This window comes from Microdochium trichocladiopsis (assembly GCF_020744255.1).
Source record: "Microdochium trichocladiopsis strain MPI-CAGE-CH-0230 chromosome Unknown B0I36scaffold_2, whole genome shotgun sequence".
Taxonomy (NCBI): domain Eukaryota; kingdom Fungi; phylum Ascomycota; class Sordariomycetes; order Xylariales; family Microdochiaceae; genus Microdochium; species Microdochium trichocladiopsis.
In genome coordinates, this window is record NW_025763545.1 from 1,591,684 (window position 1) to 1,615,480 (window position 23,797).

At 58.8% G+C, this 23,797-nt stretch overlaps 9 protein-coding genes across 9 annotated transcripts; 3 read left to right on the forward strand and 6 right to left on the reverse strand.

The window, feature by feature from the left end:
* Nucleotides 1-62: 62 nt before the first annotated feature.
* B0I36DRAFT_380724 (uncharacterized protein) lies at nt 63-1,074 on the reverse strand (the record flags this gene model as incomplete). Its single annotated transcript, XM_046160830.1, has 4 exons — nt 63-556; nt 618-784; nt 871-985; nt 1,049-1,074. 4 exons carry the CDS (start codon nt 1,072-1,074, stop codon nt 208-210), a joined length of 657 nt encoding a protein of 218 aa, XP_046016668.1. The 3' UTR covers nt 63-207.
* A 272-nt stretch (nt 1,075-1,346) lies between these two features.
* Nucleotides 1,347-4,136, reverse strand: B0I36DRAFT_403091 (uncharacterized protein; the record flags this gene model as incomplete). Its single annotated transcript, XM_046161744.1, has 2 exons — nt 1,347-3,312; nt 3,409-4,136. The coding sequence occupies 2 exons, from the start codon at nt 4,134-4,136 to the stop codon at nt 1,530-1,532; spliced, it is 2,511 nt and encodes an 836-aa protein (XP_046016669.1). The 3' UTR covers nt 1,347-1,529.
* A 2,232-nt stretch (nt 4,137-6,368) lies between these two features.
* Nucleotides 6,369-7,720, forward strand: B0I36DRAFT_345647 (uncharacterized protein; the record flags this gene model as incomplete). The annotated part of the gene is made up of 2 exons (XM_046156376.1): nt 6,369-6,458; nt 6,593-7,720. The coding sequence occupies 2 exons, from the start codon at nt 6,369-6,371 to the stop codon at nt 7,718-7,720; spliced, it is 1,218 nt and encodes a 405-aa protein (XP_046016670.1).
* Nucleotides 7,721-8,045: 325 nt separating this feature from the next.
* B0I36DRAFT_236795 (uncharacterized protein) lies at nt 8,046-9,951 on the reverse strand (the record flags this gene model as incomplete). The annotated part of the gene is made up of 2 exons (XM_046149488.1): nt 8,046-8,603; nt 8,674-9,951. 2 exons carry the CDS (start codon nt 9,949-9,951, stop codon nt 8,046-8,048), a joined length of 1,836 nt encoding a protein of 611 aa, XP_046016671.1.
* A 2,161-nt stretch (nt 9,952-12,112) lies between these two features.
* B0I36DRAFT_314304 (phosphatidylinositol N-acetylglucosaminyltransferase-domain-containing protein) lies at nt 12,113-13,876 on the forward strand. Its single transcript, XM_046152743.1, has one exon. The coding sequence runs from the start codon at nt 12,257-12,259 to the stop codon at nt 13,793-13,795; it is 1,539 nt and encodes a 512-aa protein (XP_046016672.1). The 5' UTR covers nt 12,113-12,256; the 3' UTR covers nt 13,796-13,876.
* A 525-nt stretch (nt 13,877-14,401) lies between these two features.
* Nucleotides 14,402-16,281, forward strand: B0I36DRAFT_67674 (uncharacterized protein). Its single transcript, XM_046163196.1, has 4 exons — nt 14,402-14,930; nt 15,044-15,054; nt 15,235-15,638; nt 15,897-16,281. Exons 1-4 carry the CDS (start codon nt 14,502-14,504, stop codon nt 16,115-16,117), a joined length of 1,065 nt encoding a protein of 354 aa, XP_046016673.1. The 5' UTR covers nt 14,402-14,501; the 3' UTR covers nt 16,118-16,281.
* Nucleotides 16,282-16,445: 164 nt separating this feature from the next.
* B0I36DRAFT_359232 (DNA/pantothenate metabolism flavoprotein) lies at nt 16,446-17,897 on the reverse strand (the record flags this gene model as incomplete). Its single annotated transcript, XM_046158102.1, has 1 exon — nt 16,446-17,897. One exon carries the CDS (start codon nt 17,895-17,897, stop codon nt 16,446-16,448), a length of 1,452 nt encoding a protein of 483 aa, XP_046016674.1.
* A 1,092-nt stretch (nt 17,898-18,989) lies between these two features.
* B0I36DRAFT_67700 (acyltransferase family-domain-containing protein) lies at nt 18,990-21,209 on the reverse strand. The gene has a single exon (XM_046163197.1). The coding sequence runs from the start codon at nt 20,807-20,809 to the stop codon at nt 19,175-19,177; it is 1,635 nt and encodes a 544-aa protein (XP_046016675.1). The 5' UTR covers nt 20,810-21,209; the 3' UTR covers nt 18,990-19,174.
* A 1,135-nt stretch (nt 21,210-22,344) lies between these two features.
* B0I36DRAFT_67717 (pyridoxamine 5'-phosphate oxidase-domain-containing protein) lies at nt 22,345-23,716 on the reverse strand. Its single transcript, XM_046163198.1, has one exon. It carries the CDS (start codon nt 23,593-23,595, stop codon nt 22,756-22,758), a length of 840 nt encoding a protein of 279 aa, XP_046016676.1. The 5' UTR covers nt 23,596-23,716; the 3' UTR covers nt 22,345-22,755.
* Nucleotides 23,717-23,797: the final 81 nt, after the last annotated feature.

The following is a 23,797-nucleotide window of genomic DNA, read 5'->3' on the forward strand; positions in this document are numbered from 1 at the left end:
GCTTCGTACACGCTACCCCCTTCCTCCTTTCAAGGGGTTGATGCGAATGGTGCTCCTACGATGCCGAGACCTTCGGTCATGATTGGTGATTCGGTCCTGGGAAGAACCAAGACAAACCCAGAAAGATGCTATCACACCGTGAAGATCGCCCACAAGCTCTCGCTGTATTCGTTGCTCGCGCATGCCAGAATTTGCGATTTCTCCGTGTCAGAGAAAGTTCTCCCTGCGTGCAGCCATTACAATGTCGAAACCCAGCTCCGTCTCCCGCATTACAGTCTGCAGTTCGGGCTTGTCGAGAAGTGACCGGTATTCGAGGATGATATCGACGGCGATGTCGCGTATTCCCCGGTGTGCCTCCTCGGTGGTGGTGTACGCCTCGTAAGCAGCAGGCGGGAAGTCATCTCTTGAGTGCTGATTCCGACACGCCTCTCTAAATTTCGAGGCAGCTGTGACGCAGAGCGGGTCGATGTCGTAAAAGACGCCCAGGGCGTAGACTCGCGTGTGATGGAGCAGTTCTGGGACACTGTCGATCCTGTCCTCGTACGGGCCGACGATGCTACTCTCGCAGTCAGCACAAGTCTCATTGACAGCCGGGTTGATCTTGTATTAGACATTACTCGTTTTCTTCAAGACTGAAGCCAAACACGTCGACGGCATAGTCTCCCTGGAGCTTGCGGTTGGGGTACGGAACAGACGCATAGTCCCCGGTGTAAAGAAATTCAATCATGGCGTTGATCGTCTGGGGGCAGTCCTCACGCAGCTCGACACGGCCCGTTTCTTTTTCCTGCATTTCAAAGAGCGTTATTTGTTTTCATGCTGAGGCTCTTGTGTGAGACATGTGAAAGAAGCACTACTAGCCATCATGTCTACCGAGAATGCCCTGTCGAAAAAGGATGACTGGGAGCAGAGAACGACCTTGTGGAGCCTGTACTCGTCCACACCGCAAGTCACAACACAGTCAGAGTGTTTGCCCGAGGCGAGGGCGCTGTAGTAGAGGGCATGTGAGCAAGGCTATCCGAGAGCAAACGATGGGGTGTAACTATCTCACCCGTGCAACCACGCGCAGTCTGCCATGGTGGAATCGCCGGACGGTTTTGTTCAAAGCGAGTGGATCGTCGATAGCTGGCGGGGTGATCCTTGGCCGGTGAACCGAGATAGTGCAGCCGTTGCCTCAGGATGTGTACTGGCGATACGGGTGTGCTTGCAAGCGGGAGAGTCCAAAGATCGGACGGGATCAAGATGAAGTCCTGTCAATAGGGGATTAAAACCAGTCCTGTCAAGATGTGGTGCCTTGCGTATGTCACCCTGCATGACTAGCCGCCAGTTTTGTGCCTGACAAGGCTTGGTTCAAGGTGCCTCATCTACGACTCCACGATGCCTGAGGCACAAATCGAGAACTCATCAACGAAAGAATAACGGGTTTCTTTTGTCCTCATAGAAGTATGGATCCACTCTGTGAGACCCTTGCGGGGCACAAACGGCGTGGTACCTTCAGGAATATCTAAGGTAAGCTTGTCCGATGTCGCTTTTCACCAGCTGAAAGCTTCATCGACAAAAATGTATGGCCTGACCATAGTTTCCTGCCGTGCAAGCCGCGAGATAATCGCCCGCACATCGTCAGCCATGCTCGGTGGCCCACAGACGACGATGCCTACCAGCCCGTCTCCTGGGAGCTTACGCTCTACTGCCTTTTCAGCCTGGTTGACACTTTCCGTCCCTACGACCGTCTTGCCCTTGAAACACTGGTCCGGATGTCCAGAAGAGCTCGGTTGCGTAGGCAGTAGCGCCTTCCGAAGGATCTGCTCAAGATCGAGCCGTGTTCCGACAGCAGTCTCGATCTTGGCCTTGTCGTTGATCTTGTCGAGCTCCGGCTGCAGCGCCTCGAGCAGTCCGGGCAGCCTAAGACCCCAGTAGAAGTCTGCAAAGCGCCCACTGGCACTATCCCTTGTAAAAGCCTGCAGATACGGAAGGACTGCCGTGACGCCGACTCCTCCAGCAATGCACACGAGACGCTCGCAGCCTCGAAAGGCCTGCTCCGGCTGGGCTCCGCTGTGGTAGGCTCCCTCGACTAGGACCCTAAGCTGCAAAACCTCGCCGGGGATTGCGGCGACGCGCTTGGCCAGCTGTGCTGTCATGCCGGCGCGCGTGCGGGCGAAGAAGTGCGTTGCTACTTTTTGCTGCGATGTCGAGCTCGTGATGGACGATGGCGGTGACGAGGATGCTGTGTCGGCCGAGATATCTTTGTCGGCTAGCTTTTCTGTTCCGGCGACCTGTGCCAGCGAGTGCTCCTGAATCGCCGCGTCTTCATTCCTCGCGTGACCAGCAGAGCTGGCAGGAGTAGAGTAGGCCACTGAGAACGGATGAGCCTCCCAGAACTTCCAGCTCAACGTCGGGAAGCACAGGTACGCAAACCCGCCGTCTTCCAGTCCTACTCCGTCGACGCGGATGTGCAGATAATCCTCGCCCACCACAGTGACAGTCGCAAGTTTCATGCCCCGTCCCTTGACGAGCACCCTCGCCATCCTCGCCATCCAATCCATGGCCCAGAGCGCGGCCGCGACAAACATCCAGATCTCGTACCCCCACTTGTACTCGTAGCAGTACCAGATATGGTAGTAGTACCCCACGAGGAAGAGCAAGCTCAGAAAGACATGCGAGGTCAGAAAGAACTCGTACGCTCTCCTCCGCACGACCAGCAGACTCGTCGGGAAGATGGCGCACACCGCCACGGTGCCCACGATGCCCCAGATCCAGTACTGCCTGACCAGCTCGACTTCATACGCGCCGAACAGCTTGTAATATGCCAGCAGCAGGACCGAGTGCAGCACCGTGTGCAAGATGACCCAGTATCCCAGCCAGCGGTGCAGGAGGAGATATGTGCTCCTCGACCACGACCCGCCACCACCACCAAAGACCAGCGCGAGCGGGTTGTTGCGCATGGCAAAGGTGTACAGCGCGACGGCGTTGCCCATCGCCATCACCCCCGCGCGGTTGCCAATCACGCTGAGCGACTGTGCGCGCACGGAGACGAATGTCGATTGCGGATGTGTGGCGACGTAGGGGCCCAGCAGGAAGATTATGTTGAGCAGGCCGATGAGCAGGATATAGAGTGCCTGTCCGCGGGTTGGGGCGATCGCGCCGCCAGTGACGGAGACGAGGACAGGTTCGCGATGTTTGGTGCCGAGCACGGCGGGCTGGATCAGGGCTGCTTTGAGCGTGGTAAAGAAGTAAGAGGTCCGCGTGCTCGTTGGCAGGAAGCGCAGCAGAGACACCATGACTGGGAGCGCGACGGCTACGGCGGCGATGACGACGCTGTGTTGAAGGAGGGTCCCATGTCAGCCAGAAAAATACTTAGTCCTTGAACGTTGAGGGGAAATTGTAAACGGAGTTGCAAATACTCCAGCCTACCTGTAGATAGTGTGTCCGTTCTCGTTCGTCTCAAAGTCCCACATGCCATTGTATTGGATCTGCCAGTCGTTCGGGACAATAAAGCTCGTCACATTCAGGGGCTTCTTGGCTGCGATGGCTGGCAGCACGCTGCTCACGTCTGGAGCACCAATGTCCATGTCCTCCCCGTCCATGGCCACTCCGCCATGCCGACGGGAAAATCGTCTCATCGCGCCATGGTCGCCGCCGTGGTCATCATTGTCGTTCATGGTGCTATTACCATGACCCGGCGCCACAGCAGCAGCAGCAGTAGCCTCATCCCTCCGCGCTGCCCGCAGCGCATCCTCGAACGACATTGCCGGCACCCACTTGGGCGTGCCCAGCGTGCCCGTGCCGAGATGGCCCGCCCAGTAGTCCGCAATGACCTCAGGCGACGGCGGCGCCTGGCCACCCCTGCTGTGTGGGCAGTAATTGTCGATGCACAGCGCCACGGTCTTGAGGAAGGCCGGGTCGCTGACGAAGCAGGAGGGCGGCGTGACGACGGGGTTGTGGACAGTGCCGTGGTTCACCGCCGCGTCGTCGTCCTCGGGCGCGGGGGTGCAGCTCAGCGGGCAGTTGCGGACGACGTTGCGGCAGGCAAAGGCGCAGGTCGGGTGATAGAGCGTCTTGCCGATGCCGATCATGCCGATGCCATCGCTCCGGGCAGGGTCGGCGAGGAGGAGGAGCAGGAGGACTGTCCACGGCGTCATGCCGCGAAGGCCACGAGAGAGTCCCGAGGTCGTCATTGCTGGTCTCACCATCGTGGCAGCTTCATTAGCCTGCGAGCTTGCGGTAGTGACAGAATGCAGGAGTAGTGCACCTAGGGCAGGGCGAGCGATGGTCGACGTCTTGGACTGGTGACGGGTAAGAGAAGTATGACATGTCTAGACACAGGAACGGCAAAGCCAATCTTTATTTCTTCTTCTCGGATCCCTTATTGGTTCACTAACTAAAGAACAAATGTATTGCCATGTGCTTTGGTGCTATACCATCCACGATGAGAGTCTTGGCGGCGTGCCAAGAGAGTGTGTTTGAGCACGTTGCAAGCCCAGGTGGCGTGTCGTCCAGATGGCACCAGTCTCGTGGTATGGCATAAGTTGCGTCCTCTTTGGGAAAGCATTTGGATAGCGACGCCACCATGAGGCTGGATTCGATCTACAGAGTTCTTGGCCAGTCTTTGGTCGTGTATTCACAAGTCCCATTGGTGTTCGCATGGTATGTGAGAGAGATACATGAATGCAAGCATCCTCTTCATTCTGGACAGACAGTTCCCAGCACGTTCATGAATTGCAACCAGAGACCTGGCCGTGAGCAAGTTTGCGTTGGTTTCTGCAATTCATGCTATGGGTTGTCTCATCCCTGGTGCTTGGCATCTCGGCATGCGCCACTTGGGTGGTGCTGACTGAACCCCTCCTCCGCTTACATACACAGTCCGGTCACTTTGAAGGGCCTTGTGTGTCGTTGCGATAGAGGAGCACAGATGAAAATATAGTGCTATAGAGTATATGCCACGGGAAGCGGCCTCCGCGGATGGTTGTTGCATCAGTCAGCGCCGTGTCGTGAGATGCTCGCAGCTTTGGCCTGCCAAGACCGCCGGACTGGCCTATGGTCTTAGGTTCCTCTGGCACAGCACAAATAGGCCGCAAGGCTGGTCTGGTCGTTCCTCACTGGGTCTGTGCGTGCGGAGAAATCAAAATGGGAGACTCCTTTGTGTGAGAAAGGACTGTCAGGTGCTCTTTCCGCAGCGATGGCGGGAGCTCGACAGCGCCCGATGAGACGTCCTTGTTTCAAGTCGTGGCGATTGAGAAGCCACATGCCAACTCTCAAGCGCCACATCACGCGATCAGCGATTGCTAATCATTTAAGAAGTGCACGGGTCAAAGCAAGCTCGTTGGACCGCAACCCACGGTTGTGGCAGGACATGATGCTGTCTAAGAAACGGAGACGAGATCCGAAACCCACCGAACGGCGCATTGGAGAAGTGGGGCAGGCCGAGTTGCCATTTCAGGGCGTGGGGCGACCTTGGCAGGGGCTCTGATTGGCTGTCTGGATTAGGGTTTGTCCCAGCAGGCGGCGCGGTCGGTCGGCCGAGCCGGCCGGAGGTTCCCCATCTCAAGGCCCGGCCCGGACTGCGCCTGTTCCCCATGGGGATGACATGACAGTGGACTCGGATCGACCTGGTGAGCATGGGATCACCATCTTTTCGGAACCCCTGGCAAGGATGTCTCTTGGCCGTAAAAGTCCTATGTCGGACCTTCCCTCCCATGGTGAATGGCCGCGCGTCAGAGAAACCATGGTGTGGGTGTGAACGTCGCGGTGAAACGAGAACGTAGTGGCCAAAAGATATACAGGATTGGCGAGTTGTGACCAACCGTCCTGCATGAATCGGGCTTGGCTTGTCGGGCCTCTGCGCTTCGCCAGCCATCTTTCTGTCTCGAAGCCGACGCTGACAGACGCGCAAGCTACGTCGCACAGAAATCCTGACGTCAACTAGCCGCCCCAGCCTGGCCATCACGCAACTGGAATATCTGGCCCCCCCGAGCCTGGGCCTCCGTTGCGCCTCATCGTTAGCGCCTCACGCGGAACGCGTAAGCAGCACAGAACAAAGCCCGCTAAGTGCCAGACCGATCTGCTGCCGTCATACGCGTACAGCAGAATGACGCTTCACCTGTGAGACGCCCTCGGATGATATAGTTTGTGGCTGGAAGCACGGGTCGGGGTTGTCAAACGCCCGATCTCCCATGGTATAAGATATTCACGATTGCCTTGGTCTGTTGGTTTGTCGTTCAAAGAGATCCCCAATAAAGGCGACCAGCGTCAGTCAGAATATCTGCAAGCCAAACGCCAACAGATCGCTGCACAGACACAGATCGATCCCCCTGATCCGAAGGGAGAAGAAGCAAATCCAGAAGAAGCAGAAGAAAGTTTCATCACACACTAACATGCGACGAGACGGTGTCCGAAGCGCGGTCATGCTGGCCTCCGTTCCCGCCGCCACGGCTCAGTGGTGGGGAGGCGCTCCCGAGTGTGCTGTAAGTCCACTGGCAACCACATTCCTCTCTGCACTTTGCACGGCCGACGGAACAAAGCACGTGCCAGCTCCCAGCTCCAGCTTTGCATCCCTACTCCATATACCCAAGAGAGAAGCCACTGCTTGCCCGCACAGATAAGAACACCCCAGCTAACAGCCTTCTCTTCTTACTTCCGGCAGCAATCTTGCCTGTCCTCAGCCTGGTCCGCCGCCGCAAGCCCCTCGACAACCATAACATCCGGCTCCTCGACCATCACCCCGGCCCCGTGGAACGGCTGGGGCCCCGGCGGAAGCGGCGGCTACTGGCCCGCGCAGTCCGACTACTGCGACGCCGGCAAGGCCAGCGCGGTCAACGCGTGCGTCAACTCGGCCTGCACGTCGACCCTGTCCTCCCTGTTTGCGAGCTACACCTCGCTCTCGTCGTCGCTGTGCTCGCGCTACGAGTCCTGCCTCGCGGCTGACCCGGCTGCCGCCACGGCGGTCCAGACCATCACATTCCCCGCGGGCCCGGTGACCTGGGCCGCTCCGGGGGGCTGGGGTCCCGGCGGCGGTGGTGGTGGTCCCGGTGGTCCCGGGGGCCCCTTTGGGTGGAAGAAGAGAGGTGTCGCCGACAGCTGTGTCGGTCACGGTGGTGGCGGTGCCGGACCCCACGGCCGGCGAGATTCGCCTTTGGGGGGTCCCGGTGGCTCTGGCGGTTGGGGAGGACCTCCTGGTGCAGGTGCTGGTGCCGGCGGCCCCGGACCGTGGGCACCCGGCTGGGGGGTCGACAGCACCCAGGCGAGCAGCTACTGGTCCGAATGGGCGTCTGCCTGGTCCGCGGGCAGCACGGCGACGTGGTCCGGCGCGACGGTCACCGTGACGGGGGCGGCCGCCGCGTGCAACAGCTTTGCCGGGTCGCCGTGGTTCGTCGGCCCCGGGGGCGGGTGGAACGGCGCGGGCGGGTTCAACGGCTGGATCGGCTGGGGCAGCGGCTGGAGCTGGGGCCCGACGACGACGGTGACGCAGCTCGTCACCACCACCGGCTCTGGCGGCTCCTCCACCGTGGCCACCCGCCTGGCCACCCTCGCGCTGGCCGTCAGCGGCGACTTCACGACCGGGTCGACGGTGGGTGCCGCGGCGGTCACGGGTGCGCCGAATTCCGGATCCGGTGCCGCGCCCGCCGCGCGGTCGGCCCTGGTCGGCGGTGATGGGGAGGGGAGTGTCGTGACTCGCATGTGTGCTGTCGCGGCTCTAACCGTCTTCCTGCTCGTGGGGTTGCTGTGAACAAGGTTCTCCTTGTTTCCGCGGCGCCCGCTGTCTCTCGAGGCGGTCGTTGGAAATGATGAGATGCATCATGATGATTGTCGGGCGGGCTGTATGGAGTTGTCCGGAAATCTGGACAAGGGTATCAACAAAAGAGAACAACATTCGTTACAAGCAAGTACGCAGGATATAATGCAGGTTCTAGTGGCGTATCACCAGCCATCCATCTCCCGGTAGCGGAGGCACATTTGTTTCTAGCCTGAGGCATATCCCAAACATTCGTTGTCGAATTCTACTCATAGTCGTAGGTAGATGATCCATTTTCACCACGTTGAAAGGACCTGTCTTAGTCCCGTCTCCTGCTCCGACTCCGCTCCCTGCTCTTCTCCCGGCTGCGTCCGCCGCCGCCAACTTCAAGGGTATCTCTGCGGCTTCGTCTCTTCTCCGCATCCCGCTCCCGCTCCTTCTCCTTCTCGCGCTCACGGCGCGCCTTCTCTGCCTCGCGGTCCAGCTGTCTCTCCCGCTCCCGGAGTCGCTCCTCTCGCTCTCGCTCCTTCTCCCGTTCCCGTTCTCGGTCGCTCATCCGCTCGCGACTGTGGATCCTCTCCACGACCTTCACGTCATCCGGCATCCTCGTCACGACCAGCTGCTCGCAAAACGCGCCCCAGTCGCCGCTGGTGCCTTCACGAACCGCGTCGGATAGGTCTTCGTGGTAGCGTTCGCGGTACGCACGCTTCACAAGGGCCATGTGCTTGCGGTCCCAGTGGAAGCGCACCAATCGTGAGATGAGCAATTCGCGGCGTAGTGAGTCCTTCTTCGTCGCGCTGAGGGCGTGGTTGAGCAGAAGAGCGTCGCGCACTGGCTTGTTAATGATGCCGTTCAGGATGTGAGCCAGCACCTCTCCCTATAAGCAAAGAGCCACGTCAGTAAAAAAGAATCAATATGTCGCCGTAGCACGTGCAAAAGAGACTCACCACTAGGTTGCCACTCTTCTTGAGCGAATCTCTGGCAAAGTTGCTTCTCGTCGTCTTCTCATACAGCTTCAGCACCTCCCTTAGATGAGAGTCGCTGCGCTGGATGACAATCTGCAGCATTGCAGTCTCACCACCCTTTTCGGCTCGCACCGCCCTGTACAGCTCCTCCACGTCATCGGAGATGAGGCGGTGGTCAAGCGGTATAGGCCGGCCGTACCGGTCACGCTCTTCCATGCGCTGACCCTCTAGGACCATGAGCACAGCTCGCTTGAACTTGTCCTCTTTGAGCTCCGTCTTCATGCACTGTGTCAGTGAATCGCGATACTTCTTGTCGCTGAATGCCTCCTTGATCTGGTGGATTTCCTCGTTTGTCCGCCCCATAAGCGACTCGATGAGCAGTTCGCGCCGCGTCTTGTCGCCCTGGTACCAGAAGTTGGCCCAGTAGGCCTCGCTCTCCCACATGCCCAGCGCTGTGGAGTAGCAAGCCTTCATAAGCGTCGGGTCCTCATCCTTCAGGCGGGCACGGATATGCTTTGCGACATTAACACCCTTCCTCTCGGGTCCAGTCTTTACCAGCCTCTTGTACTCGACCCGAAGCTCCATAATCTGCTCGTGAGACATGCCTGGAAGGACTTCGATGAGGGGCTCCACATCTGGCGAGCGTTTGTCTCCCTTGAGAGCCTTGGCCAGTCGAGCAGCATCGTCAACAGGATCGTGGAACCGTGCCCGCCGCTTCTTCTTATCCCCGGACTCGTCGCCCGACGCTCCGGGTGACAGAGGCTCAATGATGTCGAGCGAGTTGCGCCCATTAGAGGGAAGGAGCAGAGGCGAAGGCATTGGCGACATGGACTGGTACGTCCCGTGGTAGGACTCGAGCAGGGGCGAGGGCGGCGCGCTTGAAAGCGAGAGGTGAGCCGAGTGGTGTGGCGTAGTCACACTCAAGGTCGACATGCGTTGCGTTGGAGGCGCGTAACGCGACCCGGCGTCTGTCGTTGCAATACTGCTGCCAGACGCCCGAGGATCGGGCATGTAGGTTCCGTAAGAGGAGCCTGGAGGTCCGCCAGGGCCGCTGCCCGGTCCTGGCTGAGGGTAGCCATATTGTGGGCGGGAGTAAGTGGTAGGTGAAGTCACCGGCTCTGGCATTGGGGTAATGCTGCCGTAGGCAAGGTCCTCGTCGAGCTTCTCCTTCTTCATGGCGCTCTTGAACTTCTTGTTCTCGTCCCAGTCTTTTGCCTTGGACGCGTATTTGGCTGGCAAGAATGCCTCAGCACCACGCATGAGCTGCTCCATTGGCGACTCCTCCTGGGCCTTGCCTTCAGGGTAACGAGGTCGCGTACGGCCGTAGGAGTCTACTGGTTCCGCGTCGGGGCGGCCGAAGCGGCCGTAGCTCGACTCGTCGGTCGGAGAGGCCATGCGGTACGGGTCGCGAGGGCCGTTGTGTTCGAGATCGTAGTTGTACGAGTAGCCGGCACCGGGCGAGGGCATGCGGACGAGCTCGCCAGGCGTAGGCTGCTCGACGGCACGTCCACGGTCGCGATCGTCACGGCGACCGGGCGACTTGGAACGGCTACGCCGCGAGCTGTTGTCGACTTGCAGAGACATTCTGGACCACACAGATCGCCGTTGTACCGTGTCTGACGGTGGAGAGAGAGGCGCTGAGACAACTTCTGCGTCGTGTCGTGCCGGAGAGCTGGGGAAGAGACTTTTGGTGGAGGGGGCTGGGATGCTCGTTGCTGTCGGGGTGGAGCGCGGGGCTGGCTAGAACAGGATCCGAAAATAGGTTGCTCTCAAAGCTGAACCCTTGAAGCCAGCTGAAGCTCTGACCAATGATGGCAAAGGCGGAAGCACAGGTGCTAGCTGGAGCGCACCCACAGAAGATCAAACGCGCAAACAGACGCAAAGATGGACGGGTGTACCGCAAAGGCGGACTGACTGGAAAGCCGGGAAGCACAAGAAGAAAAAGAGCAGAGGAGAAGAGTGAGCAGCCGCCAAGAGCAAGGGCGGGAGCTTGTGACTTAAGAAATCGCTGGGGCAGTCACAGGGCTGCGTTAGTCCGCGTTAGCTCTGATTATTAGGTCGGCAGGGGCTTCTGGATAGCGTACCCCGGCTCACGTAATAGCGGGCTGGGCCAGGATTATTCTTACCAAGACAAAGCCTTTGTTTCGGTTGCCGTGGCCACCCCCTCCTCTATATATCTTCATCTGTCTCGTAGAAGTCCACGCGACAGACAAGACATGGACGTAGCATCGGCGCCGCGTAGTCGGCTGCGCGGGTGCCCTATGCGGAGCTGCGTCCCCGCTGCCGTGCTGCCACAACCCTGGCTGGTGCATGGCCGGCGCGTGCCACGACATGCTCGTGGGCCTCACGGCGGGGGCTTGGGCTTGAGGCCTGCTGCATCTGGCAGCTTTTCCCACCTCGCTATGTGCCGCAGCGCTGCCACCACAAGCACAAGGGGTCCTGCAGCCCGGCCGCCAGAGCCTCAGGGGTGCAGCTCGCTCTCCAGGCGGGCTGACGAGTCCATCCTGGGCATCCTGACGGCGCGTCTGGCAAGGTCGCATCTTGCGCAGAGGCTTTGGGCCGTGATCGGGATGCGCACCAAGCCTAACACGCAGGGGCCGAAAGTCAATCCAGCTTGCTGTTCCCCATCGGGAGAAAGCGAGAGACCCTCCGGGACGTTCGACATCATCTGACGTATGTTGCGGAGCACTTTGTCGGTCGTCCATCCACCCAGAGGTGCATGCTGCAAGTCATTCAGCTGTGTAGGTCACAGGGCGAGGAGGCTGTGCCTCTCTGGGCTACGGGGTAGAGTCTGCCTTCGGATCTGCCCTGCCGTCGCGTGCATGGAAGATCTCAAGAGGTGGCGACATCGTCTCTGTGCGCAGTGCATTCCTGGATGCCGCCAAGCTTGCAAGTTGTGTGGTGCTTCGGTACGACCGCACCTCCAACACGATGCCAGTTGCTGCGCACCGGCATGCCCGTCGATGGAGCCTTCCCCCGCAGCGGCACAGGACAGGGGTCCTGCCTGTTGCCATCCCGCTCCTTGGCACTGCACTGTCTCCAGACACAACGGCCTCTTGCTTTTCTCTCGTGTCCTGTTACTAAGGTGCCGAGACGCAGATCCATGGCATCTGGGGTCGGCTACATCTGAATGGCGGTTCGTGCGGCGGTGCTGCGTTGCGTTGGTTGGAGGCCAGATAGATATTGAGGGCGGGCCATCGAAGAGTCAGGCGAGCCTTCCGGACACAAGCATGCCAGATTTGTAAGATTCCCATGCAGGTCTGGGGAAGTTTGTCGTGATGCATTCGACGGATCCTCTTGAAGCGGAACCTGGTTTGACCAAAGCTTCAAGAGGTTGCGGGTGAGCATGGACCACAGAAGCTCGACTTGTCTCCGAGGCTTGAAACCGGCCTGGCCAAAAAAGTGTATTACATAAGCCCCGAACTGCAGCCCACTTGCACTCCCGCCCAATTCTGCTCCACGTCACAGGCCAAGGACTCAGGAACCAAACATCACCTCAACTTTCTTATCGCCTCCGCTCGCTGTGCAGCCTGCGCATGACCTTCGTGGCGTCTGCAATGTCACAATGAACCACGACAGATCTCTGCCGCAGCTCGATACCGGCGCGGGCCCGGCTTCAAGCATCCTGCGCCCGCAGGTGGTCACGCGCGCCGCCACTCTCCCTCTCGACTATCATTCCAATCCATCCTCGCCTCGCGCCAGCCGACTCCACCTAGCTCCCGAAGATGCCTTCACCGCAACCTCTCCGCCCAGACGTCTCTATTCCAACGACTCTGCTGCCGCAAGTGGCCTCGCGACAGACTCGGGCGCAGAGTCAAACCGGCCTAGGCGATCGCGCCCCAAGCTCGACAACCGCAGCCGTAGCAGCAGGAGGAGCAAGAAGCGCTGGAAGAAGCTGCTCTGGGTCAAACAGTCGTATCCGGACAACTACACCGATCAGGCCACCTTCCTCGAGAACCTCCAGCGCAACCCGCGGTTCCAGCCCTACGAGTTCTGGCCCCTCGTCGCGGACTCCACCGTCATTCTCCAGCAGGTGTGCTCAGTCATCATATTCGTCGTCTGCTTTGTCGGCATTTTCCAAGAACGTGTGTCACCGGTCGCAGTCGTGGGCTGGGGTAGCTTCGCCACGTTCCTGGGCTGGCTGGTATGGGATTGGTGGGTAGGACAAGAAGACGAGGACGAGGTTGCGAGAAGAGAAAACAAGAACCGCAGACAAGCCGCGCGGGAGCACCGACGAGGCCGTAATTCTGGCCTATCCGGCTCACAGTCTGCCGCAGCTTCGACGACGAATCTGGTCACCATGGACCGCACGCAGTCCTCAGGCAATCTTGGAAATCTGGCAGCCATGCGCCAGGCTCATTCTACCTCGGTCGTGTCACTGCATTCCACGGCTACGCCATCATCAACTGCGGGCAACGGTGCTGGTTCGAACAAGCCGCCAAGCGAGTCATCCGACCACCTCCCCCCGCTGCCTCCTGCGCAGCGTGTCAACCGCGCCAGTCTGCGCATGAGCACCATCAAATCGGCCATTCTCATCTACTTTACCCTGTTGGGACTATCACCGATTCTGAAGTCCCTCACGCGATCCACGTCATCGGACAGCATCTGGGCCATGTCATTTTGGCTGCTGACAATCAACATCTTCTTCTACGACTACTCTGGCGGGGTGGGTGTAAAGTTCCCGGCCTCTCTATCGACCAATGCTGCCTTGATGGCATCGACTGTGCTTGCTTCCCGTCTACCGTCTACAGGCCAAGTGTTCAGCCTGACTCTGTTCAGTATTGAAGTGTTTGGCCTTTTCCCCGTCTTCAGAAGATATGCTCGACACAGAAGCTGGAGATACCATGTAGCGCTCTCCTTGTTCCTCATCATCGGGGCGGGAGGCGGACTGGGCATGATCCTCGCCGACAACAAAGACGCTGGAGTCTGGCCGTGGAGAGCCGGCCTCATGGGCGTCGTCGTGGCCATGCTGTTGTCCATCGTGGCCATGGGCGGCTGCAGCTGGTGGCTCATCAGCCTGCAAAAGTACAAGGAGGCTATTAATGGGCCTTGGGACCAGGCCCGGCCGATTCTGATTAGCAGGAGGTTATGGAATGATGACTAGAATTGTTTTTCTCATTAGAAAATAGATTAAGCAAGCGTTCGATCATGAATTTAGGGTTTTATTTTTTTCTGGAACAACAAACCATGCTTTCAACTCTGCCTAGCATATTCGTGTAGGTAGTCCCCATCCACAGCAGTCGGGCCAGGCGGTCCCGAACATACGGACGACGGTCTGGCACTGCTGACCGACAACCCCACTTCTCCACACAACACCCTCCTTATCTCCCGGAGCAGCCCGCCTCGGCCGAGCCCGAACCAACCGGAACGCAGGGTCCAAAGAGACTTATCTTGCGCGTCACCCCGTTGAGCAAATGGCTGCGGCGCGGAATCCAGCGCCCGGATTCTGGTGACTGCGGCCTTATCGATTCGGTTGGCAGACTGATTGGTGCCGGGAGGACTGCCCCGCCTGCCGGAGGTGCCTCCCCGTCCCAGCCTGGACGAGAATGAATTAGTGTATTGCAGTTTGTGAATCCCGACCTCATGCCACCTATTGATAATTTGTTCATGGTTTGCTCTCTCTATCTCATAAATTAGACCCAGTCAACTCTCTTGCCGGTTCAGCTACTTCACAAACGGATTGATCTTCCCCCGTTAGCTTTCTCTAGCCTTTCGGGCGAGCAGAGCAAGAAAACCCGTGAATAGTCGACCGAGCACATCGGCATCACCACCATTCTTCAGCAAGTTTGCGACACAGGCAACCGCCCATAATGTCCAGCATAACCATAACCTCGACCTCTTCTCCCGCCGCCGCCGCCGCCGCGGGGGACAAGCAGCAGCAGCAGCAGCAACACGCCTCCCGTCTCACAACACCCAGCAAAGCCCTGCCGCCCAACACGACCCGCGCGCTCCTCCACTTCGCCGTCCCGCCTTGTCGGCTCGGCCACGACCCCGCGCGGTACCTGGACCCGGAGGTCGGGCCGTCGTGGCCGCTCGAGGCGCACGACGTGGGGCTGTACGATCTCCGGTCCGAGCTCGATGGCTGCTCTTCATCGTCATCGTCGTCGTCGTCGTCTTCGGTGCCCACAAAGACGGTGATGGAGCAGCTCGAGACGCGCGGGTTCGGGGCGCTCAGGCACAAGAGCGGTGCCCTGGGCAGTCTGGCGGAGCAGGATGTCTGGAACGCGGCGTATCTCGAAGTAAGGCGTTTGTTGTTGTACTTACTTTGCGCTGCTTATTCTTTTTTTTTTTTTTTGCGCTGTTGCCACAGTCAATCGTATTTTTGAAGTCCCACTAACGAATTGTGTTCAAGGAAACGAAAGAGTGAGTGCCCTCGACCTCCTCCTCCCCCCCCCCCCCCCCGCCCGAAGTGTGACTTCAATGATCTAGAAGGAAGATGAAAGATCAAAAACAAGAAGAGTCAACAGGTTGCAAAAGTGAGCCAGCCGCTTTCGAAATATAAAACTAACCGGAGCCAAAACCCTCTCTTCTTTTCAAACACAGCCTAATCAAAACCCACCTCGGCGCCACCGACGTCTTCATCTGGAACTCCGTCACCCGCTCCTCCTCGCCGAGCACACACACGCCCTATACGCCGTCCACGTCGGCAAACTTCCAGACCACGGCCATCAAGGGCCTGCAGTTCGGCACCGCGACGGTCCGGCCCACCGCCTCGGGGGCGCACGTGGACCAGGACGCGCCCAACTCGCGGCGCATGTGCCGCGGCGCCGCCGGCGGGGACTGCTTCGAGAGGTACCGCCGCGTGCAGCAGATCAACCTGTGGCGCCCGCTCAGGGGTCCCGTGCGGGAGAAGCCGCTGGCCGTGTGCGACGGGGGCAGCGTGCGGGCGGAGAGTAAAGGGATTCACTGCGGTTTGTTTGGGACGAGAGTTACGTTGCATCATGATGGTTAGTTTTTCTTCCCTTTGTTCTTGATCCTGTTCGTTCTTATCCTTCTCCTTCTGCTGTGTGCGTGGGGGGGAGATCGCCTCGGCCTGGTTTGTTTTGTTTGTTCATTTGTTTGTCATCAAGCGTGAAAACTCTTCCTCATTTCGTGACTTGCCTGCGGATCTCTTTTCATTATGATACTCTCCCCCGAGAGTACATGTACAATTATATATATATATATATGCTCATCCGCAGCTGACACCTTCCACACCTCGACAGACTCGCAGAAGTGGTACTACATCAAGCACCAGCAGCCAGACGAGTGCCTGCTGCTCAAGATCTACGACTCGGCCGCCGAGCTGGGGGGCCATGCCGCCGAGTACGCCCCGCACACGGGCGTCGACGACTTGTACGGCGCCGACGACGACCTCGAGAACCCAGCCACGGAGAAGGAGGCGAGGGAGAGCATCGAGGTGCGGATCGTGGCTTGTTATGCTTGAGTAGCCTTTTTTTTATACCTTTCTTTTTTCTGTTACTTTCACTGCCTGGGACAGTTGCACTGTCCGAGTCCCGCTGGGCTGGGGAAGTGAACGGGACCATAATGTTGGTGGTTGACTTCTCAACACGGCACCCAAACCCATTGTTTTGGTTGGGATAAATAATACTCGCACTTTGGCGATCATGAGCATGTGGCATTGCTTCCTTTTCAAACAAGTGGAACATGAATCATATTTGCCGTCCAGATTCTCATGGCAAAATCGAGCTCCTACATTGTGACCATTGATTATGAATGCAAAACCAGTTCAAGTTCAAGCAGGGAATGCCATATCATGACTTCCTCGACTCGACCGCGCGAACATGCCGATCATGGAGCTCCTGCACAGCCGGGATGATCAAGCTCTCAATCTCGACCTCGGGCTCCCCCTCGGGCAGACTACTTGGATCCATGGGCTTGTTCGCCGGTGGCGACACGTTCTCCCTCGTCTCATCATCTGCCCCTGTCCCAGAAGCATATCTGCTGTCCGACGCGCCGACGAGCGACTCCACCCCCGTGGCGGTCTTCTTCCGCCGGTTCAGCGGGACGCGGATCCAGTTGTCCTCCATGCCCGGCGCGACAAACACGACCTCCCACTTGCGCGTGGTGAGCAGGTTGCCGATGACGAGGTGGTGCTGGTAGCGCGCCAGCGAGTACTTGGCCTTGTGGACCAGGATTTCTGGGTCCGTCTCGAGCTTGAAGCTGACAATCATGCCCTCGGGCGCCCAGCCGTCGACCAGGTTCTTGAGGAACTTGGGCACCGGGTCCAGGTCCACAATCAGGCGCTTGCTCCGCGGCACCGCGGGGGACGAGTCGAAGTTGTCAAACTCTTCTGCCGGGTGGGCCGCAGTGTCGCGCTTCTCCGTGGTGATTGTCGTCGGGCCTTGCGTCTGGGCCTCGTCCGCTGGCTGCGACTGCGGTTGCGACTGCTTCATGTTCTTGACGGCGTCGGTGCTCTGGATCTTGTGCTCGGCCATGCGCTCCGGCGGCACGAAGAAGTCGCTCACGGCTGCGGCGAGATACAGCAGCCCTCGAGGCCCCAGTGGTCGCATCAGCCGCGTTATAGCGCGCAGCTCGTGCAGATAGTCAGTGATGGTGACGAAAGGCAGCATGAGCAGCATGTTTCGGTCCCGGGCGGCGTTGTACTTGCGCAGCACACGCTGCATCTTCTGCTGGTGCAGCGGGTTCACGACGACATTGCCAGTGCTGGCGTCCTCGCTCATAAAGTCGAGGAAGCAGTCTGTCGAGTGGCTGTAGTGCCGACTGTAGGGAAGCAGGCTGAACTGGCGGTGCAGGAAGATGACGGCGTAGCCCGACTCGAGGAAGTACTCGGCCGAGGTGGCACCACGGGTACCAGCACTGAAGTTATCGATGAAGCGAACGGTCTGCTTCTCGAGGGGCACGGTGGTGCCGCCCGACGTGATGAGCACAACGCGCCGGCCCGAGGCGGCGTGCTCCGTGATGAAGGCCTGAGCGGCGGCGCTGTGCTGGGCAAGGGCCTTTGGTGGCGGGTTGGAGCTGAAGTAGGCGTTCTCTTCCTCTTGCAGGGACGACATGGCCGTGTCGGCCGTGTCCTGAGTCGACATGGTGTCTTGTGACGAGGACGAAGAGACGGAGCACGCTCTCCGACGGGAGTCTCCGAGGTTGAAGGAGAGACTGAGCAAGCTGGATGAGGTGGATGTGGACGATGTGGACGAGGCCGAGTCTATCCTCTTCTTTGTATGAGGGTTCTTCACGTCAGCCATGATGTAGGTAGGTGAGCACAATTGGCGTGTGTGCATGCGATTTAGGATGAACAGCAGAGATGAGGCCTGATGCAAGTCACGCGTATGTTGAGGCAATGGGGAATGTTGGCAAGACGACGAGATATAAGCCAGGCCATGAGAACGAAGAAGGGGAAAGGAAGGACATGTTTATCGCACGCAGTGAACCAACGACCTGCCCCGTGGACTGGCCGTGGGAGAGTTTTGGTGCCCGTGTATGGGCCGAGCTGGCAACCGAGCTGTACCTCAGTTGAGTACTTCGAGGGCGCACGGGTGGTGTGCCGCTGAGGTCAAGCTTCGTGCCGCCAAGGTGTGAGGACCTCGGCCCCCGGCTGTCGTCTCGGTCGGAGACTTTGGTTGGGGCCGGGTGTGGTGGGATCCCGCCACTGGCTGATGTCACACCTGCACCTCAACTGCCGGAGGGAGGGCATGATGCCAGGCATCTTGAGGACCGGGCAGACGAGGACTGGAAGCAAAGAAGACGAGGCACTCACCAACCGTTATCAGCGATCGTGGGCGGCGGATGGTCTGCGTCTCAGACGTCCGGCATTGATCTCATGTTGATGGTGAAGTGGACAAAGTGTGACTCAGCATTGGATGGACAAGCAGGCCATCACTCGAGCAAACACCCTCGATCACCCTGTGTCGTCGGGGCGGGGGAAGGCGGAGCCGCTGCCTGCCCCGCCCTTCCGTCCGCCCGCAATTGGAGAAACTCCGGAGGCGAGCTCTCAGTCTCCGCCGTCGCCAATCAGCCAGTCAGTGGTGACATTGCCCAGGGCGAGCCGTCCGCAGGGGAGCAGGCATGAGCGCGGAGACATGGCACTCAACGGCGCGGTGTGATTCCGCGATGCAACAGGGCTTCTTTCTAATGTGCGATGGGAAAGCTTAAGACCGGAGCTGGCTCGCACGTTGGAAATCTAGCACGATCTGAAGGTGCTCGCTCAACCACCAAATAAGGTTACCGTCCTGAACCGTTCAACAAGGGGAGGGAGAGGCTTGCCAGCTCCAGTGCATACTGTCCATGCGTGCAGAAATTGACGGCACATTGCGCCAAATGCCCAGTGACAGCGCGTGAAATGCAGGAGCCGAGTTAGGATCCATCAATTGGCGTGACGTGTCACGGGCGGAAATTGTTCGCGGCACCCCAAACGTGGAGGCCGCGCGGCTCTCTGCGCGTTCTTAATCAAACCACCACCCCTTATTCATTATCGTTCTATGCTGGATGCTATGCAACAAAAGGTCATAATCTCGTCCTCTTTTCAGTCCCTCGCTTTGGGCTCTAGCTCCGTCATGGGCAGCGACGTATCATAACCTTCACCTAGACCGCCATAGGCCATGTCCTCACGAGAAGGCACAGGGGCGTACGCCGCCTCTGCGATATCAACCTTCTTGCCAACTCCCAGCCAGTCAACAACCACCTTGCGCGCCAGAACCACACTGTTGAGATCAACAGCTCTCCAGAAGTAGTCCGACACCAGGATGGTCCAGATGAGCGTACTGAAGTAATACAGGACAAAGGCCGGGACGTGGCTCCACTGCCACTCCTTCACGACGTACTTGAGGATCGGCTCGCCCACGGCAACTCGGGCCATGCGCTGGAAGAGGTAGAAGGAGTAGCTGATCTCTCCAAGATACGAAATCGGGGCAATGGCAAGGAAGCGCTGAAGGAGCGGCAGCTGCTCAAGTCCCCAGATCATCAGTACCGCGCCAATGCTACCCCAGTACCAGATCCAGCCCTCGCCAGGAGCAATCTTGAGACTGTCCTGGAAAATCTGGGGCGTGATCCAGTAGAACGCCTTGTACGGGTAGACAGCACCGGGCTGGTTCTCTGGCCAGCTGCAAAACATGAGCCCAAGCAAGACAGCAACAACGCCGGCCACGGTTGAGATCCACTTGTTGGGCTTGAAGTCAGGACGTCCAATCAACCTGCCAATGTCGGCAGACAAGGGAGCGAACCTGAGCTCGGCGACAATCATGCCGCCAAAGAAGCAGATAATGTCCCACCGTTGGTCGACATAATTGGCCCACGCCATGAATCCGACCAGGATGGCCTTGCGCGGAACTGTCCGGAGTCTGCAGGTCGCAATGAGCATGAGGAACACAGCCAATGACAGGCGGTACTCGTAGCCAAGCGTCCAGCACTGTTGGAAGTGGTTAGGCAGCTGCTCGGGCGTGCGCCAGTTGAACGGGTTCATGACGGGCACCGCCTGGTGCCAGAAGTTGAGGAGATGCTGGAACAAGTTCGGCGCCTTGTCATCAAAGTCGGAGACAAAAGGCACGTAGCGGCAGACGAAGGCCTGGATGAAAACAAGGGCCAGCATTGGCGCAAACAGGCGGATACCACGGCGGAGAATGGAGGAGCAAAAGCTGGTGAGGAGCTCGTCAGAGACGGCCAGGCCACTCTTGGAGTTGACCTTGCGAAGAGTCGAGTACGAGAGCACGAAGCCCGAAAGAGCAAAGAAGATGCAGACCATGCCCTTGCCCGTGTGCACTGCACGGATGAGCGGCAGCTGCACGAAGTGGTTGTTTTCAGCCAGCGGCTCAACACCATACGGCCTGAAAATCCAGGGACGGTCGATTTCCCCAGTGAGATGGTGGTTGAGAACAACCCAGCAGGCAAGGCCGCGGACGCCATTGAGATAGGTCGTCGAGGCGACCTTGGGCAACTTGCGCTCCGTCAGGCCGAACGGGGCAGCGATGCAGAAGGGGATGAGCTTGTAAAACCATCCTCGAGCCTGCTTCGCCGAAGGTTGAAGCCATCTGGGAACGGGGCCCGAGGCCACAGGGACGTGTCTGAGCGTGTCGTCGCCATCAGAGGCGTTGAGCGGCAGGCTGGCATACTGGTCGTCCTCGGTGGCTCGGGTGTTCGAGCTCCATTTCAGGAACCCAGCCATGGCTTGTTGAGCTGTGCACGGAATGCCGAGTTGCGGCCGAATGAATCAAAGAATGAAGGTGGTTTGAATGGGACCAGGTCAAAGCTTGGTGGTGTACCCTGTTGCGGAGGGCGAAAGGCGGCAGAGAGCGTGGGGGACGTTCGAGGCCAGCGGACCTCGAGAAGCGTCGAGTTGTGCGAAAAGAGCGACGTTGGAGCAAAGCAGAAGAAGGAGCGGAATGGTCGTTGACTGGACGGCGGCCAGGGAAAGAACGACCGACACAAGCACGAGGTGAAGCACGGGGAAGAAGCAAGAAGGTGTTCGACCCTGCGATGCAAAGAGGCACAAGTGAGTAGGTCAGTCCAGTTCATCAGTCAGGAGACGGGTCTAGCCAGGGTCTGGTCTGGCTGACAGAGCCCGCACTTGACGCAGTCCCCATTCTTTGCTCGTCGGCTCGTCCAATCCAGCGAGACTGCTGCAGCAGCAAAGCCGACCAGATCGGACCAGCACACAACCGGTCCGGGGAGGCGCACGCCAGGAACAAGACAAAGGTGCACTTCTGGCGCTCCCAAACCCCACTCCCGGTGACGGAGTGACCAGGATCACCGGCTACTGCTGGCGGGACGCTGTATCCTCGCGTGCTCTGAAAGCAGCAAGGTTGCTCGTGTCAGCGCAGCTGGGCAGGGCTTGTCACAGTCGGCTCGCGGGATTGTGAACCCTGCCCCTGGCCTAAAATAAGGCTCAGGGGCTCTGGATTGGTGGGATCGGCGTCAGCCCAAGCCCCACTGCACGTGCTGGACGCGCTCTAGTCAGGGGTTCTCATGCTCGGACAAAGCAAAGACCTGCCTGGCCTGGCCAGGCCTGGCCTTACTGGCGAGCAAGACCCTCGCAAAAGTCTGACAGGTGCGACAGGTTGGTCCGACCGCCACCTCATGATGCAACTTCTACGAGATGATGTCTCTCATCTGGTGCAGAGGAAATCCGTGTTTCCCGTCTGTGACCCGGACAAGAGCGCAGTGAGCGAGAGAGGCTGCCGATGTTGCCGAACAACGCCTGCGGATCGTCCCGAAAAGAAGCCAAATTTTGTCACAGATCAACATTGTCAAGGTGGGCTCCCAAGGTTGCGGTTTGAGCTGCTGCCCTAAGCTTCTCCAGGAGTGGCGCCTCGTACCGTCGACCAACCGGCCTGCTTGAGCCAAGGCTGGCCATGCGCGATAAGCATATTGTCGCATTACCCTAGAAATGAATTTCCACCATGCATCGTGGCTGACAGGGGGATCAGCGCATCAGGCGCGACTCCAACACGGCAAGCAAGCCCCTTGGTGGCTGATGACCCTCGTTGCGCCATGCATGCTCTCGCAATATGCAATTTATATCACGCATAATCACCTCAATAGGCGATCATGTAGGCACGATTCTTGTTGTTCAGATTGAGCACTCCAGCAGAACGCTCCCACGCTGAGAAGCACGTAGACAGAGCTTGCCCAGGGACTTAGCGACAAGGGCGAGTTGACCTTCCAAGGTTCCAAGGTTGTTATGCGGGGCGATCCCAGGTTTGAAAGTTCACCTGGGCAGGCATGAACAACTTTAGTAGCCCGCGGCGCTAACCCACACGGCGCGCCGCCACAGCATGTAGCAAGCGTTCTAGATCATCAGTCCATTCAGTGGTTGCATCGTAGAGCCAGACGATCTCACGTCCCCTGGCGAGTCATGCTGCTATACTGCGTAGCTCCCACTTGACTAAAGTATGTAGCACGGGTAACGATGGACCCTATCGGTAGCTTTTCGGGAAGCCTTTTGCGACCAGCATTGAAACTTTGTAAACGACAGTCGAGTGCGGCTACTGTAAGAATGGACTGCCTCCCGCTGTGCTGCAATGTCGTATGATTGATCTTCAAAAATTATGATGCTCATTGTGATAGACGTATGCTCCTGGCGCCGTCGCAAGCAACATCGCCATCATGCACTCACATCTCGACCCGCCACTCATCCCAGCCCTTCTTCTCCCCAGGCAGCCGAACAGCCTCCCAGTCCTTTCTGGTCACGCTCTTCCAGTCGGCCGGATCGATCCAGCCGATGTACGCCCTGTCACCGAAGCCGCCAATCCAGTACACCTGGGTCACGACAAGCCGCACAAACTCGGACTCGTGGATGCGATTGCCGGGCAGCCAGTACTTGGCATCAGGGTGCTGCTTGACAAAGCATGCGGACACGCCGTCAAGCTCTGATGCCTCAATCTTCTCAAGGTATCCGAGCAGAGAATACCGCGGTAGGTTCGCGGCCGAGTAAGGGACCGAGTCTGCACCGTTCGAAGAGGTCACCTCGTCGCCGCCCTTGCCACCAAAGATCCAGTCCCACAGACTGGCCGGCCCGGACTTGATTCGCTTGTCCGGCGCGTACCTGGGTGTCCAGGCCTGCGCGAGGCTGATGTTCGAGCCGGCTCGCACGTTCTTGAAGGATGTCGCGATGTTGATGGCCAGGATGGTCGGGTTGCCCTCGTCCTCGCAATCGGCGACGTAGTCCATGAGGCCCAGGGGCACGCCACCCAGTCCGGCAGGGCGGCGCTCCTCGGCCGAGTAGTGGCCGTCTGGGGGGTTCGGGAAGACCGTCGCGAGAGTCCCGAGCGGCGTGAGGGCAAGGATGCGCCGCCCGAGGACGGCAGACTCATGTGCGGTCGGGATCCGGCCGAGGACAGACTGCGAGTCCTCTGGGTTGCTGGCAATGTGGCTCAGCGGACCAAGGACTGGGTCCGCAGTGCTGCAGCTCGCCAGCGCTGGTACCAAAGACAGGGCTTTTGTGAACCTCATGATGTAGAGCAACAGATGACTGCGAGGGGGAGGGGATGGAAGAGTAAGAGCACGGTCCGAGCCGAGGTTGGAAACCGTCCTACTACCGTCTGAATGTCGATCAAGAATGCTCACCCTAGTAGTACCGCACTTCCAGAGCGCGTGAAGAGGACAGGCTTGAGTGAATAAAGGTAATGATGGAGGAAGTGCCTCGCTACTTCCC